Source organism: Heptranchias perlo, chromosome 5 (genome assembly GCF_035084215.1).
Source record: "Heptranchias perlo isolate sHepPer1 chromosome 5, sHepPer1.hap1, whole genome shotgun sequence".
NCBI classification, from domain to species: Eukaryota; Metazoa; Chordata; class Chondrichthyes; order Hexanchiformes; family Hexanchidae; genus Heptranchias; species Heptranchias perlo.
Genome location: NC_090329.1, coordinates 75,887,735 through 75,911,526, shown reverse-complemented (window position 1 = coordinate 75,911,526; position 23,792 = coordinate 75,887,735). Strand labels below are relative to the sequence as shown.

Sequence of the window (23,792 nt, the reverse complement as noted above, 5' to 3'; positions counted from 1 at the left end):
ATGGTTGGGCCACTTTTCCTTTGTGTTTTTGCGCCAGAAAGGAATGTATAATTGTTGCAATTCATGCATTCGATCCTTAAATGTTAGCTATTGCCTATCCACTGTCATGCCTTTTAAGGAAGCTCCCCAATCTATCATAGCCAACTCACTCCTCATACCTTCGTAGTTTCCTTTCTTTAGATTTAGGACACAAGTTTTGGATTGGACTACTTCACTTTCCATCTTAATGAAGAATTAGAACCATAGAAAAGATACAGCACAGAAGGGGGCCATTTGGCCCATCGTGTCCGCGCCAGCTTGAAGAACAACCAGGTGCCCATTCTAATCCCACCTTCCAGCACCTGGTCCGTAGCCCTGCAGCTTACAGCACTTTAGGTGCAGGTCCAGGTACTTTTTAAAAGAGTTGAAGGTCCCTTCCTCTACCACCAATTCGGGCAGCGAATTCCACACACCCACCACCCTTTGGGTAAAAAACGTTTTTCCTCATGTCCCCTCTAATCCTTCCGCCAATCAGCTTAAATCTATGTCCTCTAGTTCTTGAACTCTCCGCTAGGGGAAACAGGTACTTCCTGTCTACTCTATCTAGGCCCCTCATAATTTTGTACACCTCAATCAAATCACCCTTCAGCCTCCTCTGCTCCAAGGAAAACAACCTCAGCCTATCCAATCTCTCCTCGTAGCTGCAATTTTCAAGCCCTGGCAACATTCTTGTAAATCTTCTCTGCACTCTCTCCAGAGCAATTACGTCCTTCCAGTAATGTGGTGACCAGAACTGCGCACAATACTCCAGCTCTGATTTCATCCTTTACTAACAACGCCACCCCACCTCCTTTTCCTTTTTGCCTGTCCTTCCTAAATATCGAATACCCTTGGATATTCAGCTCCCAGCCTTGGTCACCCTACAGCCATGTCTCCGTAATTGCAATTATATCGTATCTATTTACATCTATTTACGCTGTTAATTCGTCTACCTTATTACTAATGCTTCGTGCATTCAGATGCAGTGCCTTTAGATTTGTCTTTTTAACATTTTTAGATATCTTAACATTTTTTGTACTATGACCCTATTTGTCTTATTACCATTTTTTCTTACCCGGGCCCTATTTGTTAGTGCACTCTTTTGTTTGTACGCTCTGTCCCTTCCTGACACAATCTGGTTATCCTTACCCCAATCACTTTCCTGCACTGCTTCCTTGCCTTTTCTCTTTAGCATTCCAGATTTATTTCCACCGGGACTCTTTCCCCCCACCCCCCCCCCCACCCCCCGCACCCCAACCTCTTATTTAGTTTAAAGCCCTATCTACCTCCCTAGTTATTCGATTCGCTAGAACTCTGGTCCCAGCATGGTTCAGGTGTAGTCCGTCCCAATGGATCAGCTCTCTCTTTCCCTAGTACTGATGCCAGTGCCCCGCAAATTGAAACCCACTTCTCCCACACCAATCTTTGAGCCACGTATTCATCTCCCTGATCCTATTGACCCGATGCCAATTTGCTCGTGGCTCAGGTAATAAACCAGGGATTATTACCTTTGTGGTTCTGCTTTTTAATTTAATCCCTAGCTGCTCAAACTCTCTTAGCAGAACCTTTTTCTTAGACCTACCTATGTCGTTGGTACCTACGTGGACCATGACCACATAAGAGATTTATAAGAAGAATAATGGCACAATTAAAGGGTTGGAGAGATCGTTGGAGGGCGGAAAATATAAAGGTAAAAGGAAGTTTCTCAAACTGGAAAGATGTGGTGAGTGATGTTTCACAGGTATCTGTGTTAGGGGCAGTTTTATTTACTGCATACGCATATGATCTGGATTTAGGAGTTAAGGGAACAATACCAACATTTGCTAATTTTGGAGTGGAGGAGCAGAGGGACATATCATTAAAGATGGTGGCACAAGTAAATACGGCCATAAAAAGATAACCAGAATTGTTGGTATTGTACCTAGAAATATGAAAGAGGTAATATTGAACTTATACAAGATTTTAGTTAGGCTGCATTTGGAGTATTGTGTAAAATTTTGGGCATCAATTATAAGAGGGATATAAAAACAATGGAAAAGATGCAGCATAGATTCATTAGGCTGTTTCCAAGGATGAGGGGTTACAGTTATGAAGAGAGACTTGAGTAGTTAGGGCTTTTTTCATTGAGCTGAATAGGTTAAGGTGCCAGCCTTAGCTCAATGGTAGCACGCCTGTCTCTGATTCAGAAGGTTATGGGTTCAAAGCCCCACTCTAGAGACTAGCCCCCCACATAATCTAGACTGATACTTCAGTGTAGTACTAAGGGACTTCTGCACAGTCAGAGGTGCCATCTTTTGGATGAGATGTTAAACCGAGGCTCCATCTGCCCTCTCAGTTGAATGTGAAAGATCCCATAGCGCTATTCCGAGGAGAGGGGAGTTCTCCTGGTGTCCTGGCCAATATTTATCCTTCAACCAACACTATCAAAACACGTTATCCAGTCATTACTTCATTCTGTTCACAGGTCCTTGCTGTGCTCAAATTGCCTACTGTCTTTTCCTACATTACAACCGTGACTATGCTTCAAAAGACCAGCATTGGTTGTAAAGTGCTTTGGGTCTCCTGAGGTCATGAAAGGTGTTATATAAATGCAAGTTGATCCTCATTTGCTGTTTTATTCCCAAAATTTGGATCAAAAAGTTGAGTGAAATCAGATACAAATAAATATCTGCTTTTTCAGGTCAAAAATAAAACAGAATTTTCATAATCAGAAAACTTTGGGTATAGTGAGCAAAACAATTCTGGAAGGAACAAATAAAATATTTAAGTAAATAATAAATGCTTAGAACTGTTGTCACACAGTATAATCGTATGGAAGCCTAGAGTTTATGCTAGTGGACTCGGCAACCTAGAGGTTGTGAATTCACAATCCCACCATGGCAAGGGGTGAAATTCAATTCCATAAATCTGGTAATTTATAGGCCAGCACCAGAAAAATGACCCCAAAAGCAACTGGATTGTTTTAAAAACCCAGCTGGTTTACTAATGTGCTTCAGGGAAGGGAACTTGTTGCCCCTACCTGGTCTGGCCTACATATGATTCCAGTCCCATACTATGTGGTTGACTCTTAATGCTCTCAGGGCAACAAGGGAAGGGCAATACTGTCTTGTCAGGATTACTCCATTTTAAGAACAATTTTTAAAAATGGTAAAAGGAGTTGATGTGCATCTTTAGCTGTATCACCAATACCTCCCCCACCATAGTGCTTTGCTCACCATTCTAAGTGTGATGTGGGCAACATCAACGTGGCCTTTTTGTCAATGCTGCCTGTTAGTAAATTGTAAACAATTTTACAACACCAAGTTATAGTCCAGCAATTTTATTTAAAATTCACAAGCTTTCGGAGGCTACCTCCTTCGTCAGGTGAACGTCTGTTAGTAAAAAGAGACGTGGGGCTCAATTTTGAAATGATGGCGGTGGGGGGGGGTGGTGGTGAAGGTGCGCGTGGTAAACCCGAATTAGAAAAAAAACTTACCTTTTCCGACACGATCATGATATAATTGATGGTGATTAAAGTTGTTTCCGGGTTTCGCGCCCAGCAGCCAGCCTGATTGACAGGCTGCAGCGGGGGGAGGGGGGGGGTGGAGAGAAAGAGAGAGAGACGTCAGAAAGTGGAGGGCGCTGAAGATTGGGGAGGAGAGAGATCGGGGAGGGAGAGGGGGAGATTCGGGGAGGGAGAGGGGGAGATTCGGGGAGGGAGAGGGGGAGATTCGGGGAGGGAGAGGGGGAGATTCGGGGAGGGAGAGGGGGAGATCGAGGGGGTGATTGGGGAGGGAGGGAGGGGGAAGATCCGGGGGAGATCGGGGCAGGGAGAAGGGGAGATCGGGGGTTGAGGGGTAGATCAGGGCAGGGAGAGGGGGAGATCGGGGGGGAGATTGGGGGGGGGGGAGAGGGGAAGATCGGGGGGTGAGGGGTAAATCAGGGCATGGAGAGAGGGAGATTTGGGGGAGAGGGGGGTGAGGGTGAGATTGGGGGGATGGGGGGAGGGGGAGATCCGGGGTTAGATCGGAGCAGGAAGAGGGGGAGATCAGAGGGGGAGAGCGGGGGGGGGGGTGAGGGGGAGATCAGGGGGTGTGAGGGAGAAGGGGAGATCGGGGAGGAGAGGGGGAGATCGTGGGGGGAGATAGTTGTGGGGAGAGGGGGAAATCTGCGAGGGGGACATCGGAGCAGGGTGGAAAGGTAAGTTTATTTTGTTTTTTAACTTTGTGCAAAGGTTTTTTATTTAATTTATTCTGTTTATTTTTGCCTGATCCGGCCCTTCATACCTGGTTTCACCAGGCGTGAATCGGAAGCCGTGGGAAAGCGACCCAGGTAAGTTTAAAATCGTTTTAACTCTCTTCTTTGTCAGAATATAAAGTACCTTAAGTACCTCAATGAGGTACATTTGGTTCTTTAACGATCATCCCGCCAGCTTTAATTGCCGGTGGGACTTCCACATTTGGGAAGCGGCGCCCACAGGCGCATCTGTGGGAAACCCGGAAGTCGGCGGGCTGGGGCCGGCTTCCTCACCCGCTCGGGATTTTCCTGATTTTCGTAGCCCCCCCCCCCCCACCCCCCGTCCCTGATGCACCCGTAATTTCATTTGAAAATCGGGGCCATGAAGTTCTTCCTGCACCAAACGGAAAGAGACTGCATGCATCACGGTAGAACTGTGGTGTGCCGATGTTGATGTTTCTGGGGTTTTATCATGTTTAACCCGAACTTGTGAATTCATCTCTCAAGATCCGAGGTTAGATCTGAGCAGGAATAGGGGGAGATCAGAGGGGGAGAGCGGGGGGGGGGGGGGGGGGGGGGAGATCAGGGGGTGTGGGGGAGAAGGGGAGATCGGGGGGAGAGGGGGAGATCGTGCGGGGAGATAGTTGTGGGGAGAGGGGGAGAGGGGGAGATCGAGGGGGTGATTGGGGAGGGAGGGAGGGGGAAGATCGGGGGGAGATCGGGGCAGGGAGAAGGGGAGATCGGGTGGGGGAGATTGGGGGGGGGGGGGAGAGGGGAAGATCGGGGGGTGAGGGGTAGATCAGGGCATGGAGAGAGGGAGATTTGGGGGAGAGTAATTGAGCAAATCCCTAAAATCAGAACACTTATGGGGCAGATGTTCCTGTTGTTGTGCTGGGGCAAATTGGATCACCTGGTCGAACGCACAGAAGAAAATTGGACTGAGAGGATCTGACGTCAGTAATAAAGCCTATTAAAACAATAGTTGGAAATTCAGGCAAGCTTTATTATGGGTTGTGATTATCCCCAACCAATTTCTGCTCTGCGCTGCACCCAGGCGATCTAAAATGCCCAGGTGCAATAACAGGAAAATTCTGCCCCTGTTAGCAACTGCTCAATCTTAGTATTAGTTAGATGTGGCTTGGACAGAAGAAACTACATGCAACATTGCAAAAAAGAACATTCTTAAAAAAGAGCTGCCAGATTGTAATTTATTTTTATGAGGTACACCATTAAAATAATTCTAGAAAATAATTTGTACAGATCTTATATAACAGACAATTTGTCTGCAATTTGAAAGCTGCAGTCACGATCAGTGCTGAAAATCTATTTCATAATGACAAGCAAATTAGGTTGAAGAATAAAATTGCATGGATTTTGACACTTAAAAAGGGCAAGGTATTTTTTACATTTGTGGTGCATTTTTCTGATTGATATACTTTTACTAATATTTAAATAGTATGCAGCAATGAAATGCTAGCGCTCTCTTTCAAGGGCAAAGGGTGATAAATGGTAGACATGAAGTGAATGAGTTTTGTGCCCATCTCCAAATGCTCATTCATGCAAAGGCAAATAGCAATTGTTTCAGAGACCATGGGCCCGATTTTACCAGGGGTGTGGGTTCTCGGCAGGTGGTCCTTCGGGCGCGTGAAAAACGCGGCGTGCGAATTGAGTGCGTCCCGCGCGCGATCGCAGGATAATTGAGGTAATTAGCCGGCAGTTACGGGTTCTCCGCTTCTCAGCTGCGCGCCGGCGGGCTGCGCATGCGCAGTGACGTCTGAGCGATGGTGGAGCTCTATTTAAAGGGGCAGTCCACCAAAGCCCCTCCAGCCACAACCAAGAGGTATCGCAATATGGATCAACCCAGGGGTAAGGCTGCTCCACGCTTCACAGACCACGCCCTCCAGGTGCTGCTGGACGGGGTCAGGATGAGGAGGGAGACGCTGTTCCCGAGTGACGGAAGGAGGTGCCCTGGCTCCGCCACCAAGAAGGCATGGGAGGAGGTGGCGTCGGAGGTCAGCAGCAGGGGCAACACCACCCGAACTTGGATACAGTGTCACAAGAGATTCAATGACCTCACCAGATCCGGGAAAGTGAGTACACTAACGCACTCTGCCACACTCCGTCTTCCACATCACCTCAAACACCTCACAACCCCATCTGCACTGACCCCACAGCGCTCCCGCAACAATCCTCACAACCACTCAACTATCATCCTCACAGTGCCTGCACGTACCCACAATCCCTGTCCCCACTCGACCACTACCACACACCCCAATGCCCATACAATGGGATGGCCATGTGGCACACGCATCCTCCCATCCATCTGCCACACGCTCAACCCACCCACACCAATGCTTGAAGCGTCTCACAATGCAATCATCACTCAATTACGCTTTTGTGTTTTGCCATCACAGGAGAAGAGATGCAAGAACGCCCGGGAAAGGGCACGCACCGGAGGGGGCCCGCCACACGAGGTGGCTCTGATGGACGCCGAGGTGGAGGCGTTGGAGATTAGCCACACGCTACATTGCCTGTCCGTGGCGGATGGCGAGGCTAGGGCTGCAGAAACATCCGGTAAGGGAAAGCTGACACTCAGCACTCATGATCGCGAAAGATCTTAGCATCACATGGCATCTGCCGCACCTCAACATTTGTCCACATGCCTGATATTGCCCTCTGTTCTCTTACAGGGCCGTCTGCGAGCGCCGTGTCCGTTGAGGGCGATTCCTCAGACGACATGCCGGCCTCTGAGGGTGCATCGTCACATATGAGCCAACCATCCACCAGCGCAGATACACACACCTCAGTGGGTCCCCCCCTCAATTAGTTGGGCTTGCACATGGTGAGTCACCGCGCACATATGAGCATGAGCAGACCCTGGTGGCAGGGTCAGCCGCGGAGAGTCCGCGTCGGTGGGAGCACTCTTCTCCAGGCTCTGCTCAGCCGGACCCAGATGCTGAACCCAGGGGGCCACCAGTCAAAAGGAGAGTCGTCGAGGGGCACCAGCACATTGCCGAGGTACTGGGAGAGGTGCCACGCGCACTCTCCACAATCGCACAGAGGATGGAGGAGTCCAACTCCTGCATGAGGGGAATGGTGGCACAGGTGCAGGAGGGTATCGCCGAGATAGTGTCGCAGGGACGTGAAGGCATCTCTGAGATAGTGTCGCGGGTAGGTGCGGGAATGTCTGCGGTGGAGGACAGGCTAGCCTCCCTCGAGCATCACACAAAGCTCAACATTGAGTCCATGCAGGCCCTCACAACGGCTGTTCGGATTCAGGGTGAGCAACGTTCTGCCGCCATAAACAGGTTGACAGATACATTGGAGGTGGCCTTGCAAGGTCTCACACACGTCATCCAAACTGCCGTCCAGCAGGGTGGAAGGGGTGATGTGGGCCTAGGCCATGAGAGGGAATATGGTGAACGGGGACATGGAAGTGGGGACGCTACTCAAGGTGCCCCCACGTCTTACCCGTTGCCCCCCTCTCAACCAGTGCCCACAATGGTGCCTCCTCTCCAGGTGGCCAAGTCTGCCCCTGCACAGGTGCAGGAGGAGCAGTCTGTGGAGGGGCCCTCACGGGCACCGAAACCCAGGGGGCGTCGGCCCAAAGCATCCACCCGGTCAGGGCACGAACAGGAGCAACCTGCCACTACCTCTGCTGTAGCCACAGGGGTAGCACCACGTAGGGGTTCCCGAAAACGTAAAGCCAAGGTTTTGTGAACACACAGGGAATGCACCAGGGTGTCTGACGAATTGTTATCTTTTTATTTCTAGTCCTTGAATGGACATACACAATAAACACAATTTTTATCACCACTGCTGCCACCTCTTGTCCATTCTTCTGCGGCTTGTGCAATAGGTCCCTTCCGTGCACCTCATCATGACGACGAACACCTGGTCCCACCCATTGGGCATAATACAGTGGGTGCAGGAGTACAGGCACCACTCTTCTGTGGAGGGGGCTTGTATGGACCCTCGTCTGTGCACGTGATGATATGTGAACGCCTCACACAGTGTGATGTTAGGCGAACCGTTGGCATATGTGTGCCTCCCTGGCTTGACGGGCACGCAGGTGAGCCGGTGTTCGGCCCATGGGTCCTTCCTCCTCCTCCTCCTCCGTCGTCGTCCTCAATGTGGGTGGCGGGTGTGCATGGGGCCTCCTCCAGCGGCACCCCACTCTGTTGTGCCATGCTGTGCAGGGCACAGCAGACAACTATAATTCATCCCACTCGGAGTGGCGTGTATTGGAGCGCTCCCCCAGAAAGATCAAGGCACCTGAAGCGCATCTTGAGCAGCCCTATAGCCTGCTCAATTGTAGACCTGGTAGCAATGTGGCTGTCATTATATCGACGCTGCGGCTCGGTGATGGGGTTCCTCAGAGGTGTCATAAGCCACGTGTGCAGGGGATATCCCTTGTCGCCGAGGAGCCAGCCGTTGCCGGTGTTGGGTGCGTGGAAGAGGGGCGGGACGGTGGACTCCCTGAGGACGAAGGCATCGTGGCAGCTGCCAGGGTATCTGGCGCACAGGTGTAGGAATCTCTGGCGGTGGTCACAAATGAGCTGGGCGTTCATGGAGTGATACCCTTTCCTGTTGATAAACAGCCCTGGCTCATGTGGAGGTGCCCGTATTGCTATGTGGGTGCAATCGATTACACCCTGCACCCGTGGGAAGCCAGCCACAGCATGGAATCCAACCGCCTCTCCGTCTGGCTGCGCTCGTCCATGGCGAAGTTGATGTAGTTCGAGGCCCTGTGGAACAACCCATCGGTAACCTGCCTTATGCACTTGTGTGCAGACGACTGAGAGACCCCGGTGATGTCCCCGGTGGCACCCTGGAAGGATCCGGAGGCGAAGAAGTTGAGGGCAGTGGTGACTTTGACGGCAACGGGTAAGAAGATGCTGCTTGGTCCATCCGGGAGCAGCTCGTCATTAAGGAGGCTGCAGATGTCGACGACTACCTGGCGAGTGACTCTGAGCCTCCGTATGCACTGCTCCTCGGAGAGGTCCAGGAATCTGAGCCTCGCTCTGTAGACCCTGTGCGGAGGGTAGTGCCTCCTGCGACGCATCTTTCTCTGCGGTTGTCCTCCCTCCTGCTGTGCAGGTGGGTGTGCCACAGCACCGTGTTGTGGGGATCCACGTGTCTGAGGCGGACGGCATGGACTGCGAGGCTGCTGAGGCTGGTGATGCTGTTCATCCTCCGAGGAGGTCAAGGCGGCCCCCCTCTGGCAGGTGTAGGTCTGAGGGGTTGTGCACGGTAGAAAAGTGTGTCCTCGCACCGGGGTTGCGGTTCCACGCCGGTGAATCTTCTTGCGTTGCCCTATGTTACAGAGTGTCCTCCTGCGTTGGTGAAGGCTCTCCCCCCCCCCCCCCCCCCCCCCCACCCCAACCTGTGGAATGCACCTTGCCAGCTGCCACAGGCTGCTGGCTGCAACACGTCCGTTTGGAGTGAAAGTGTTTCCCCCAGTATGGGAAACAGTCTCAGTTCAACGTAAAATCCCACACTTCCTAAAAAAAAATCTCAATCAGGTCAAGTGGAACCCCGCTGGCTTTAATTGCCTGCGGGATTCCCACCTGCGGGGTCTGCGCGCGCACGCCAGCGCGTCAGCGTGGAACCCGGAAGTGGGCGGGATCGAGGCGGGATCCGGTCGGGGTCCTCCATTTCGCGATTTTCGAGGGCCCCCCCCCCGCCGAGAACACACCCGAGAGCGGGTGCTAAAATCGGGCCCCATGTTGCTGTAATGGGTTCAAATGTATACAAGACATTGTGATATGCTGCAAAAAGAATCTTTGTCTCACTTCTCTTCCTGTGATGTGATGGTATTATTTACATCATAATAGCAGCGGCAACTGTGAATGATCCGCATTTAACATGGTAGCCAAATGTAAGGAGTCTTACAACACCAGGTTATAGTCCAACAACATGGTAGCAATAGAGGAGGTTATAAACTCGAATGGTAAAGTTAATGGTGATAGTGGAATGAATGGACTTCTTATCCTAAACACACTGGGGTCAATTCTGTGGGTGTTAGTCAGGTGTATAGTCAGGTCTATGTAAAGACCTATCTGTGATAAGCTTTGAGTCATTCTTTATATTAAAGGCATTCTCGTCACAGAGCCCCCATTTCCAATGGGGACTGATGGGGAGGGCCCACCTACAAAATTAAACATTTTGCTTCAGTGTAGCCTTTTTCTTTGCATTGGGCCATCCTTGCTTAGTGCTTCACCTTTGTCCAAGAGTCCAACAGTCAATTTTTCAGTGGGGACTTTGTGCCCCACTACATTGAAAGAAGGCATCATTACATGAGTAGCCAACAGCCTTTCTGTTGCTACTGAAACCTGACATTCCAGCTTCCCACCTCCATGACATTCCCAGCACACTATGTGTTAGGCACCAGGAGCACTACTGAAATATTTAAATGAGCTAATCTCACATTATTGTGAAGGCTCAGCCATCTTGGCCAGCACCCAATGCGGCATGTGGAGTCTTGCTGTGCATAAACTGTTTGCCATAATAATAATATGGCAATAAACTGTGCATATTATGTTTGCCATAATAATAATAGCCAATGAGCTTGAAAGTAATTAATTGCATGCAGAGCACTTTGAAATGTTTCTAAGAGATGTGGGAAAGTGCTGAAAAAATGAACACCTTTCTTTCTCATTGCTATATTTCTTGGTGTTGCTATATTCTGAGTGTTTTGTGCCAATAAAGAAAAAGAGAACTGAATGACTGAGGAACTAAACACAGGAAAAGCAGATTAGGATAATTAAAATCAATTTTTGTCTTCTCCATCTGTGCTGCCTTGGACCAACATTTGGTGAGAAAGTGAATTGAGGGAGATAGGTAGCGAATGATGTATTCTGTTTTTGAAGCCAGACAAATGGATAAAATGGTCTTTCCTGGTCACGTTCATTGCTGCGTCCCTAAATGTGTATAATACCTCTTCTCTAGCAAACCAGTGCGTAACACCATTTGCAGCTCACTGCCCCAGTTGCTACCCTTATTCACATTTGTGGTCACAACAGAGGAATCCCTAGTGACAGATCCGAATCGGGGAAAACTCATGTTTATGCACAGTTTGTTGTAGTAACTCAATGCTGCTTTGTGTTTAAAAATATGAATCTAAGTGGCACTAAGCCACGCAGTCCTGATATTTTATTGGTAGTTTTAAAGGCAGGTCATGGAGGTTAGCAAAATAAAGGCATCCAGAAGTATTTTTTTTACTATTTATGGCGTTTAATAATCAAACTCCTCAGCACACAGAGATGCAAAATATCATTGATTTGGCTCAGCCATTCTCCCCAAATACTTTAGTACTATTTTTGCAGGATTACTGGAGAAGGAACCACAATTAACTTTTTCAGTCAGTTTGACCTTCCTTTGACTGATAACAAAATGAAGTAGATTTCCGTTCTGCATTAAGAAGGGAAAAACAAAGAACCACAAATGATTTCCTGCCTCTTACCTTTCAATAACAATGTCCTTTTTTCTGAGTAAACTCTCCTTTATCTTCAGCTGTGAGTCCCTCTGACTTGCCTCCTGGTTTAACTGGGTGGGGTAGACCATTGAAACCTGCAGTGGTGACTTATTGAGTAGCTATGGAAGAAAGTGAGAAACATGGATTTAATGAAAATATTGGGGTTCATTGGCTATGTTTAGATGAAGTTGAATAAAATCAATTAAAAAAGGAGCAACTTAAAATATTCAAAATGAATTTTCTTTCAGAAACAAACAAGGAAATGATTGTTTATCAAGCTATAATTTGTAAACCTAATAACCAATATTCTGTACAGATTCATCCTTGCTTTCATTTTCAACCCCTCCTATATAAAAAAACTCAATAACATTTACCCATTTTTTGTCCTTATCCACCTGTATTCCTGCTTTTGAGGAGCTGTGTATCGCTTTGTTCCTCCGTTCTAATGAGAATTTTACCGGTTAGGTTCCATTTCCATTCACTGTTCTCCACACATCACAGTGAACTGCATTTGCTACATATCTGGATGGTGACTCCAACACTTCTTAATATTACCTATACTTATCGTAAAACTTAATTTACTCTACAGTTCATGTTAGATAAAATAAATGAAGGACTGTGACATTCCAAAGCTTCTGGAAGCTAAAGCAACCCCTGAATCTCCGTCAGTGTCATTAAACCTCACGTCTTCAGCATTTAGTTGACTTTTCATCCTCATAAAATATTTCTCAAGTTGGAAGGTCTGTTTACAGTGCAAAATAATAACAAGTTCACAAATGTCATGATTATTTACCTGGGTTTCTGCAATCCTCCACTATGACAGGCAATACTTAATTGCTATTTTCTGTATAAGATGGGGTAAAAGTTTACACTCCTAATGCACCACTCTGGTTATGTACCTTGTATGCAAAGGGGAACAAGGAGCAACTGTGCAAATAATAATTTTATCATAGGCGCCAATTTTTAAATAAGTAAAAAGCAGAATGGTTGCTATTATGAGCGTGAGCTTACGCAGGGACTCGAGATGTTTTAGCGCATCCATATTTTTACCTAACCCTGGGGTGGCAGTTTTAGTGAAGGATTCTATCACAGTGCTGGAACATAACAATGCCTTAGGGAGTTACCTTAAGACAGAACCCATCTGAATAGAGTTAAAAATAGAAAAGGATCTGGTACAATTTGAAGTGTGTGTTACAGGATACCAAACAGTGGAGATGAGATAGAGGGGAAGATCTGCAGATGGTTAAAGAGATATGCAAGAACAACAGGGCAATAATATTAGGTGATTTTAACGACCTTTATTCCAGTCTATCGCAGGGTAATATATGTGGCCAAAGTGGGGAATGCTTTTTAGAGTGCATCCAGACCTGTTTCCTAGATGAGTATGTTTCTAGTTCAACAAGGAAAGAGATATTGCATAACTTAGTTCTGGGTAGCTATGTTAATTAGAAAGCAGTAGTAAGAAAGGCCATAACTAAAAAAAGATAGAAACAGAATCCATATGGAATGAGTTGAAGGAAAGAAAAGGATCAGCCACACTATTAGGGATATACTACAAACCAAACTAAAGAAAGTGGAGGGAGAAATATGTAAGCAAATCTATGAAATTAATTTAAAAAAAGAATCATAATCATGGGGGATTTCAACTACCCTCAAATAAACTGGCAGGGATAGGGAGTGAAAGAGGAGATGGGTATGGAGTTTTTACAGTGTGTACAAGACTCCTTTCTAACCCAATATGTAAGAAGCCTATCAAGGGAGGAAGCACTGCTAGACCTAATAATAGGAAATGAATCGGAGCAGATAACCGAAGAAAGTCTTGGAGAACATCTAGGGGGTAGTGATCACAATATAATAAAGTTTAAGATAATAATTGAGAGAGATATAGATAGTACAAAGACCAAAGTAATAGATTTGAAAAATGCCAGCTATGAGGGAATGAGGATGGAACTAAGGAAGGTAAACTGAAAAAAATATTGACAGATGAAGAAGTAGTACAACAGTGGGCAATATTTAATAATAAAGGAGAAGATGAAAAAAGAGAATATGATGAGCTTAAGAAAGAGATTTAAAAGGCAATTAGGAGGCAAAGTGCAAAAATGAAATGGAAATATAAAAATAAATAGTTCTGGTTTCCAAACTACAAAAAGGATATTGAAGCACTAGAGAGTGCAGAAAAGATTTATAAGAGTGTTACCAGAGTTAAGAGGATGCAACTATCAGGAAAGATTGAGCAGGCTGGGGCTCTATTCTGTGGAAAAGAGAAGATTAAGAGGAGACCTGATAGAAGTCTTTAAAAATATAAAGGGGTTTGATAGGTTTGATGTGGATAAACAGTTTCCATTTGGGGGTGAGTCCAGAATGAGGGGGCATGAATATAAGATAGCCACTAAAAGATCAAATAAAGAATTTAGGAGGGTGAGAATGTGGAACTCCCTGCTGCATGGAGTGGTTGAATCAGATATTTGAGTGCGGCATAGGCCAGTTGGGCCGAATGGCCTGTTTCTGTATATAGATTCTATGTAACACTAATGAGCACAACTATTAACTTTTTTCAGCTTTTTAATGTTTGAGCCCAGGGGTGTAATTTTGAACCCAAAGAACATGTGGGTTGGGGGCGGGTGGAAGATTAAAATAATAGCTTTTTGAAGCGCGACCATAATCTAGCTCCAACACGCCCGCTCCCGGGTTTAACCCAGGCACGATTGGATGTGCGCGCACATCCGAAACCTAGAAGTCCCGTTTCCACTTAATGCTGTCAGGTGGATTGTTAAAGGGGCAATGTACCTCATTGAAATAGTTGAAGTGCTTAATTTTTTGTTGATTCTAAGTCTGAATCGAATTTAACCTCACCTGCACAGGTTTCCCATGGCTTCTGCATCTCACCGTTGAAACAGAGGTGAGATGCAGCCAAAGTTGATTTGGCCCTTTAAACCTGTGACTGACACATCTCAATAAAAGCTCAGGTATTGCAGCTCAGGTATTGCGAACGTTTGGCTGAGAGTTCTTTGTGTTGGGTCTCTATTCACTCTTCCAGCCATCACTCAATTAAATTGAAGATTAAGAAAATAATCAATTGGTAACATCCCGAATCAATCCTGAGCATGTGCACAAGTTATATTTTTAAGAATGATGACAAAATGTGAAATATTGGAATATTTTGCAGTCAAGTTACTTGAAAGAATCATAACATTTTATAGGAACTTGGCTATTTTGCTAATATAAATTCTAGCACTCCCAATATGTTTCCAATTCTCATCCATTCTTTATCATTGTATGGTCCATCTCTTCCGTTCTTTTTCTGGCTTTCTCTCCCCATCTTTGACAATAGGCTTTCCATAGATATTTATTACAAGCTCGGACTCCCACAACTATTTGGATTGTGTTTCTTCGCTCCCCACTCCCCATAAATACTTCATCCCTTTCTCTGATTTTCTCCTTCTCTCTCCTATCTGCTCTAATAAATCTACTTTCCACACCAGAGTTCCTAAAGGTCCTTCTTTTTCCTCAGCTGAGTCTTCCCTCAGCAGTGGTTGACAGGCCCTTTGATTGAATCCACCACATTTCTCATGTGCAGCAGAAAATAATTGCCAGGGACGTCCGTTATGCTTTTCATCTTTGAAGGCTTATGATAGTGCTGATGCTGATAGAAATTTCAAAATATGAATGTTACTTATATTGCACTGATCATCAAATTGCTTCTCTCCTGCTCACCCTGGAATAATGTTCCTTATTTTTGGCTTGAATCTGGAGCCAGGTCTTTCATGCCCTCCTCCCCATGTAGCCTCAATGCAGATCGGCATGTACTGCAGTGGCTGCAAGATGCTGGTGGCTCCCATTGACTCCCTGCTCAACTTCAGTATGTTGGCTACAGGTCTTTCTTTGTTTAATATTGGTATATGTTGTCTGCTGGCTTCTCTCCACCAATATACAGTCAGTGATAAAAAACCTAAAGATCTTTGTAAACATAAGGAATTGTAGAGTACCTTTAAAAATACAACAAGATGTGCAACCTGCAAAGAGTAACATCCGTGGAAATCCAGGATAGGACAACAAACCTTCTCCACCCCGCCACTGAGCAGAAATTTTGGCATAAGATTGCAAACTCTCATTCACTAACTCTCAAATGCTGGTTAGGATTTAAACCAATATTTGCCCCGAGACCCCACCCCCTACAATGACCGACACCAGCACCCCACCCTGATGTCTCCAACCCCTCCGCAACATCTCTGACTCCACCCGTGATGTCTCCGACCATCTGATGTCTCCGCCCCGCCCCCGCCAATAATGTCTCTGACTGCCTCCAACACCCACCCCCCACCCCCGCCCATCTCAGACTTACCTGGCATCTGCTCCCCGACTGCTTTCTCTCCCAACAGGCAGCCAGCTTGTCAATCTGGCTGGCTGTCGTGCAGGAAACTAGAAGCAAAAATAATTGCTTTCAATTGAGTTGCGATCGCAGATTCTAATGTACTGACTTTACTTTCAGGTTTCCCACACAAAAATCGACCCACTCGCTGAGTTCCAGGCTCCAGGTAAAAATCATGCCCCAGGTGTCAGCTAGTCAGATGAAGAAAAATCAGCTCTGACGGGATTGGAGCTTATCAATATTAGTTGGAAGGCAGAACTGGAAGCTGTTAAAACCAATCAGTTAGAAAATACTTTTTCCAACTTGGGTATAGGGGGCATAATTTCAAAGTTTGCAGATAACACAAAGCTTGGAAATGTAGTAAACAGTGTGGAGGATAGTAACAGACTCCAGGAGGACATAGACAGGCTGGTGAAATGGGCAGACACACGGCAGATGAAACTTAATGCAGAGAAGTGTGAAGTGATTAATTTTGGTAGAAAGAATGAGGAGAGGAAATTTAAATTAAATGGTGCAATTTTAAAGGGGGTGCAGGAACACCTATAACTATAAAAATAATTATTGTATATTAAATAACAACTGCACCATTTTTGTCCAATACTAACAATTTTTTTATCTACAGAATAACTCTGCACTTCTATTTGGATGTGTACGTACACAAATCTTTGAAGGTGGCAGAACGTTGATAAAGCTGCTAAAAAAATCATATGGGATCCTTGGCTTTATAAATAGAGGCATAGATTACAAAAACAAGGAAGTTATGCTAAAACTTTATAAATCACTGTAAGACCTCAGCTAGAGTATTGTGTCCAATTCTGGGCACCACACTTTAGAAAGGATGTCAAAGCCTTGAAGTGGGTGCAGAGGAGATTCACTAGAATGGTACCAGGGATGAGGGGTTTCAGTTATCCCGAGAGACTAGAGAAGCTGGGACTGTTCTCCTTAGAGCAGAGAAGGCTAAGGAGAGATTTAATTGAGGTGTTCAAAATGATGAGGGTTTTGATAGAGTAGATAGGGAGAAACTGTTTCCACTGACAGGACAGTTGGTAGCCAGAGGACACAGATTTAAAATAATTGGCAAAAAAGCCAGTGGGCAGATGTGGAGACATTTTCTTTTACTCAGCGAGTTGCTATGATCTGGAATGCATTGCCTGAAAGGGTGGTGGAAGCAGGTTCAAAAGAGAATTGGCTATATACTTGAAGGGAAAAAATTTCCAGGGCTATGGGGAAAAAGAAGTGGGGGGGGGGTGGGACTAATTGGCAGGTCTTGCAGAGAGCCAGCACAAGCACACAAATTTGAGGCAAAAAATTCTTAAGATGAGCTAATGGTTTAGATGTACATAGAGGTACATAGAAATTACAACACTGAATTAGAGCATTTAGCTCAACCAGTCCATGTCAGCATTTACCCTACACCTGAGCAAATAGTTCTAATCACATTCACCCACCTTGTTCCCATATCCCTTCAACCCCTTTTCCTTCATCCACCTATTCAATCTAATCTTGAATGTTGACACAGTTTCTGTTTCAACCACTAACCCTGGAAGTGATTTCCACACCCTCACAACTCCCTGTGTGAAGAAGTTTCTCCTGCCCTCTGTTCTAAATCACTTACTTTTTAAAAAAATCTTCTAACTAAAGGTTCTTGACCCCCGAACTATTGGAAACAATCTGCTTCTATCTACCTTGTCTCATCCTTTCATAATTTTAAATATTTCTGTTATATCGCCAGTACAAGAACATTTCCCTTTGTGACAGGTTGAAAAGAAACCAAAGTGGCGTCTGATTGGGAGATTCCTTAAGGAAATTCCATGCAAATTTGTTTGACCCTTCTCCATCTGCTATTTTAAGGTAAGATATTAACTCGTTTATTTTAACTTTACCCTGTAAAATTTTATTGAAGACCCTAAAACTATGTTTATTTTCATATTTAAAATATCTGTAAACCCTCCAGTAGGAATTATTTTTGGCTTGACAGACAGAATTACAGTAGGTTTTAAAATACCAGAAAATGTATCAAATGAAATGGGGGTTATAGGGAACATTCCATAAGATAGCTGTAGAAAATAAGTCTTATGCCTTCAGCACTCACAACCCCATTTCAGTAACTTCTAATCTTATCGCTGTGCAAACTGCACTTTGGCCTGCTTTATGTTTTTTCCCTTATAGAAGTGATGGAATGTTGAGTATACCTACAGCTTAAGATATGACAAGCTCATGTCCGATTGCACTTTCAGTCTTCACTTGTCATAAAGACTACATTCAGGGCTGCTTTTGAGTTTTTAGCTTTTGGGGCCTGTGTCAGTTTTGTTTTTTAACCTGCTGGGCAGCATTTGTTAATTTTCTAGGCTGATGGGGGGTACAGAGCTATGGGGAAAAAATAGCTCCATTTGCAGGGCTATGGGGGAAAAAATAGCCCCATTTGCAGCGCTATGGGAGAAAGAGCAGGGGAGTGGGAATAATTAGATAGCTCTTTTAAAGAGCTGGCACGGGCATGATGGGCCAAATGGCCTCCGATGCTGTAAGATTCTACGTCCGAGTGAGCTATGTCACTGAAATACTGCAATGAAAGCAGCAAGTGCGTGGGAAATGAAGTATTGCCAATGAATGGAAATATTCATTAGGGGTAGGCCGAAGAGATGTTGACAGAGAAAATGTTAAAACATGAACCTGGTGTTTGGAGCAATTAATTGTGATCCTTGAACCTCTCAATCTTGTAGCTCTTGAAACCATCTTCTAAAGAGGCTCTGAGTCCTTTATCAGGGAGAGGGTTATGGAGGAGGAGGGGCACTTTTGCCATTATCTAGGCAAAGCTCAAAAAGGATTCTTGGGATCCAATCTACAAAGAACCATGAAGATCAAACAGGGATTAATGTAAGATGTGTGTATGTTACTTGTTAACATTAAGGTTAATGCTGGTGCTTTCAGTGATATAACGATAATTTTTTTTCAGTATAAATCAACTGAATAATGATTAGTTTAGAAAAAGACAGGGTTTATTTATTATTTAGCAAAACACCAGCACAGCTGTTTAGATATCATGTTTCTAGATTGAAAGATATATCGGAAGATATTATTTCTCTACTATAAATTAAAAATGGTGAGGAGTCTCAACATTCTAATAGTATTCTACCTGTAGGTGGTGCGGTGAATGTAATTTTTGGGCGTCTAACACTACATGACTATCAATCAACTGAACTCAAGCCCTTTATGCCAACTCTAACAGCAAACTAGGCAAATCTGTTAATGGGTAAAAAGACAGAAGATCAGTGGGAGGTGTTCAAAAAACAATTTAACATAATACAGAATCAGTTTATACCCCTAAGGGGCAAGAGCTCTACTTACCAAAAAAGACAGGCATGGGCGATAAAAGAGGTAAGCAACTAAAAGAAAAAGCATACAAAAATGCAAAAAATAGCACGGATCCTGGTGACTGGGAGAGATACAAAGAACAGCAAAGGGTGACAAAACAGATAGTAAGAGCTACAAAAAGGGAGTATGAAAGGAAACTTGCAAGGGATATCAAAATCAACACAAATACATTTTTTATAATTCTATTAGGAAAAAGAGGGTGGTCAAGAGCAATGTGGGCCCCGTAAAACCTGATAATGGTGATATTGTAAATGAAAATAAGGAAATGGCGGACATGTTAAATAATTACTTTGCATCAGTATTTATATTAGAGGAAGAGGATAGCATGCCGGACACCCCAAGGAAACTAATTTTGAATCGGGGCGGAGACTCACCATAATTAACATAAGCAAATTAACTGTAATGAAGAAAATAATGGCACTAAAGAATGACAAATCTCCAGAACCAGATAGTTTCCATCCCAAGGTTTTAAAGGCAGTAGGTGAGAACATTGCTGATGCCCTAACTATAATCTTCCAAAGTTCTCTTGATTCAGGAACCGTTCCTTCAGATTGGAAAATTGCACATGTCGCTCTGTTATTTAAGAAAGGTGAAAGTGGGAAACCAGGGAATTAGAGACCAACTAGCCTAACATCTGTTGTCCGGAAATTACTAGAGTCTATAATTAAGGATAGAATGACTGAACACTGAAAATTTTCAGCTGATCAGAGAGAGCCAGGATGGATTTGTTAAGGGTAGGTCATGCCTGACGAACCTGATTGAAGTTTTTGACAGTGCGATTAAAGTAGCAGACAGGGGAATGTCTATGAATGTTGCTTATATGAACTTCCAGAAGGCATTCGATAAAGTCCCTCATAAGAGACTGTTAGCTAAAGTTGACGCTCATGGAATTGGGGGCAAATTATTGACCTGGTTAGGAAATTGGCTGAGCAGGAGGAGACAGAGAGTAGGGATAAAGGGCAAGTACTCAAATTGGCAGGATGTGACTTGTGGTGTCCCACAGGGATCTGTTTTGGCGCCTCAACAATTACTGTATTTATTAACAACTTAGATGGTGGGATAGAGAATCACATATCCAAGTTTGCCAATGACACAAAGATAGGCAGCATTGTAAGCAGTGTAGGTGGAAGCATGGATTCACACAAAGATATTAATAGATCACATGATTGGGCAAAACGGTGGCAAATGGATTTCAATGTAGGCAAGTGTGAGGTCATCCATTTTGGACCTAAAAAGGATAGATACTTTCTAAATGGTGAAAAGCTCGAAGCAGTGGAAGTCCAAAGAGACTTGGGGGGGGGGAGGGGTCCATGTACATAGATCATTAAAATGTCATGGACAGATACAGAAAATAATCAAAAAGGCTAATGGAATGCTGGCCTTTATATCTACAGGACTAGAATACAAGGGATAGAACTTATGCTACAGCTATACAAAGCCCTGGTTAGACCACACCTGGAGCACCGTGTTCAGTTCTGGGCACCGCACCTTAGGAAGGATATATTGACTTGGAGGGAATGCAGCGTAGATTTACCAGAATGATGCCTGGACTCCAAGAGTTAAATTACGAGGAGAGATTACACAAACTAGGGTTGTATTCCCTGGAATGTAGAAGATTAAGGGGTGAATTGATCGAACTTTTCAAGATATTAAGGGGAACTGATAGGGTAGGTAGATGGTTGGGGAGTCTAGGACTAGGGGGCATAGCCTAAAAATTAGAACCAGGACTTTCAGGAGTGAAGTTAGGAAACAGTTCTACATGCAAAGATTGGTAGAAGTTTGGAACTCTCTTCCGCTAACGGCAGTTGATGCTAGCTTAAATGTTAATTTTAAATCTGAGACTGATAGATTTTTATTAACCAAAGGTATTCAAGGATATGATGCTGAGGTGGGTATATGCAGTTAGATCACAGATCAGCCATGATCTCATTGAACGGTGGAACAGGCTCAAGAGGCTAAATGGCCTACTCCTGTTCCTATGTTCCTAACTGCAGTATTTCTGATTCGTCACAAGGTAGTGCTGTAGCAGTGCATTTCCTGGAGAATAGCAAACACCTGGCTAAAGGTAAGTTAAAGCAAGTCCGTGGTAAGCACCTTGGGACCCACAGAAATCCATGCTTTCATGTTGCCCCCCCCCCCCCCAACGCTGGTTTGCCGAGTCACATGGGGTCGGCTCCTGGAGCTCATGCCGCTTTGCCGGCCTGTCTGCCAGCCTTCCCGAAGCCTGCCCATCTGCTGGCACATCAAATTGCCAGCCTGCGTTGATGATCTTACAGTACTGCAGCCCTGTCACTTACTACTGCCCCCCACTCCCCAATAGCCTAGTGGGACAGTAATGTGAAGGAAAAGCTGTTTGTCGGTGCTACATCTTCCTGTCCACATTGATCAGCCTCTTGACAGCCCTGGTCTTTATTTCATTAATTGTCTCCAATGAAGCCCTGATTTTTAATTAATTTTATGAGCATACGAATTAAGAGTGATAAGATCATGGCTGATCTGATTGTGACCTCAACCCTACTTTCCCGCCTACCTACTATAACCTTTGACTCCCTTGTTAATCAGGAATCTATCTAACTCAGCCTTAAAAATATTCAATGACCCTGCCTCCACCGTTCTCTGGGAAAGGGAGTTCCACAGACTCACGACCCTCTGAGAGAAAAAATTTTTCCTCATCTCCATCTTAAATGGGAGTCCCCTTATTTTTAAACTGTGGCCCCTAGTTCTAGTCTTTCCCATAAGGGGAAACACCCTCTCAGCATGAACCCCTTCTAGTCCCCTCAGGATTTTACATGTTTCAATAAGATCACATCTCATTCTTCTAAACTCCAGTGTATACAGGCCCAACTTGTCCAACCTTTCCTCATAAGATAACCCCCTCATCCCAGGAATCAGTCGAGTGAACCTTCTCTGAACCGCCTCCAAAGCAATTATGTCCTTTATTAAATAAGGAGACCAAAACTGCACACAGTATTCGAGATGTGGTCTCACCAATGCCCTGTCCAACTGTAGCAAAACATCTCTACTTTTATATTCCATTCCCCTTGCAATAAATGACAACATTCCATTTGCCTTCCTAATCACTTGCTGTACCTGCATACTAACTTTTTGTGATTCATGTACCAGGAAACCCAGATCCCTCTGTACCTTAGAGTTCTGCAATCTCTCTCCATTTAAATAATATACTGCTTTTCTATTCCTCCTGCCAAAGTGGCCAAGTTCACATTTTCCCACAATATACTCCATCTGCCAAATTTTTGCCCACTCACTTAACCTATCTATATCTCTTTGCAGACTCCTTATGTCCTTTTCACAACTTACTTTCCTACCTATCTTTTTCATCAGCAAATTTAGCAACCATACATTCGGTCCCTTCATCCAAGTCATCGATATAGATTGTAAATAGTTGAGGCCCAAGTACTGATCCCTGTGGCACTCCACTCGTTACATCTTGCCAGCCTGAAAATGACCCATTTATGCCTACTCTCTGTTTCCTGTTAGCTAACCAATCCTTTATCCATGCTAATAAGTTACCCCCTACATTATGAGCTCTTATTTTGTGTAGTAGCCTTTGATGTGGCGCCTTGTCAAAAATTTTGCTGACTGAAGCCTAAGTCTTGATTTGTTAATGTTGCTGATGGGCGAGGGCCCTGTCAATTTAAAAGCCCAAATCTTTATTTAGTCATTTTTTTGTTATGTACTGTAATTGCATATTGGTAACTGAACACTAGAGGGCCCCTGATAGGAGTAAGCAAATTGTACCAATTAAACTCCAGTGTCTCCTCTTACATGGATTGTTATATCTGAAAGGAATATAAAGAGAGTCTGAAATAAAAGCAGTCATTATATTACCACATCAGTGTGTTTATCGGACATAACAATTTTGCCATCTTTTTCCCAAATGTATTTAATTAATTTATCCCTAACATTGTCAATGTTCTTTAATTTATTTTTTTGCAGCTGTTTTCCCCCCTATTCTCTGTAAGGCTACTTAAAACTCACAAATCATCCATCTTCGTTTAATTTATTTTTCTTTATTCCATTTATATTTTGAGTACTTCTCTCCACAGCCCCTATCCTCCCCCTCCCTGCCTTCCCAACCTCTTTCCTCTACCCTGACTTCTCTCCCCATCTTCTTCCCCCTCCCCATCCTCTCTCCTCCTCCTTCTCATCCTCTTTCCCCACTCCCTGACCTCTCCCCTCCCCCACTCCCTGTCCTCTCCCCTCCCCATCTTCTCCTATCTCCTATCTTCTCCCTATACCCTAACCACTCTGCACTACCCCATCATTTCCCCCTGCCTCTATCTCCTCCCCAATTCCCCTCTTCCATTTCTCTCCCCTCTT

The 23,792-nt window shown here is 44.9% G+C and overlaps 1 protein-coding gene across 3 annotated transcripts in view; it reads right to left on the bottom strand.

The window, feature by feature from the left end:
* The window catches only part of cep85l (centrosomal protein 85, like), a 274,781-nt gene that overhangs the window by 59,029 nt on the left and 191,960 nt on the right, over window positions 1-23,792 (bottom strand). For all 3 annotated transcript variants that reach the window (XM_067984681.1, XM_067984679.1, XM_067984680.1), the window contains exon 4: window positions 11,699-11,829. In XM_067984681.1, the coding sequence (XP_067840782.1) occupies window positions 11,699-11,829 (131 nt within the window). The remainder of the gene's footprint in view (window positions 1-11,698; window positions 11,830-23,792) is intronic.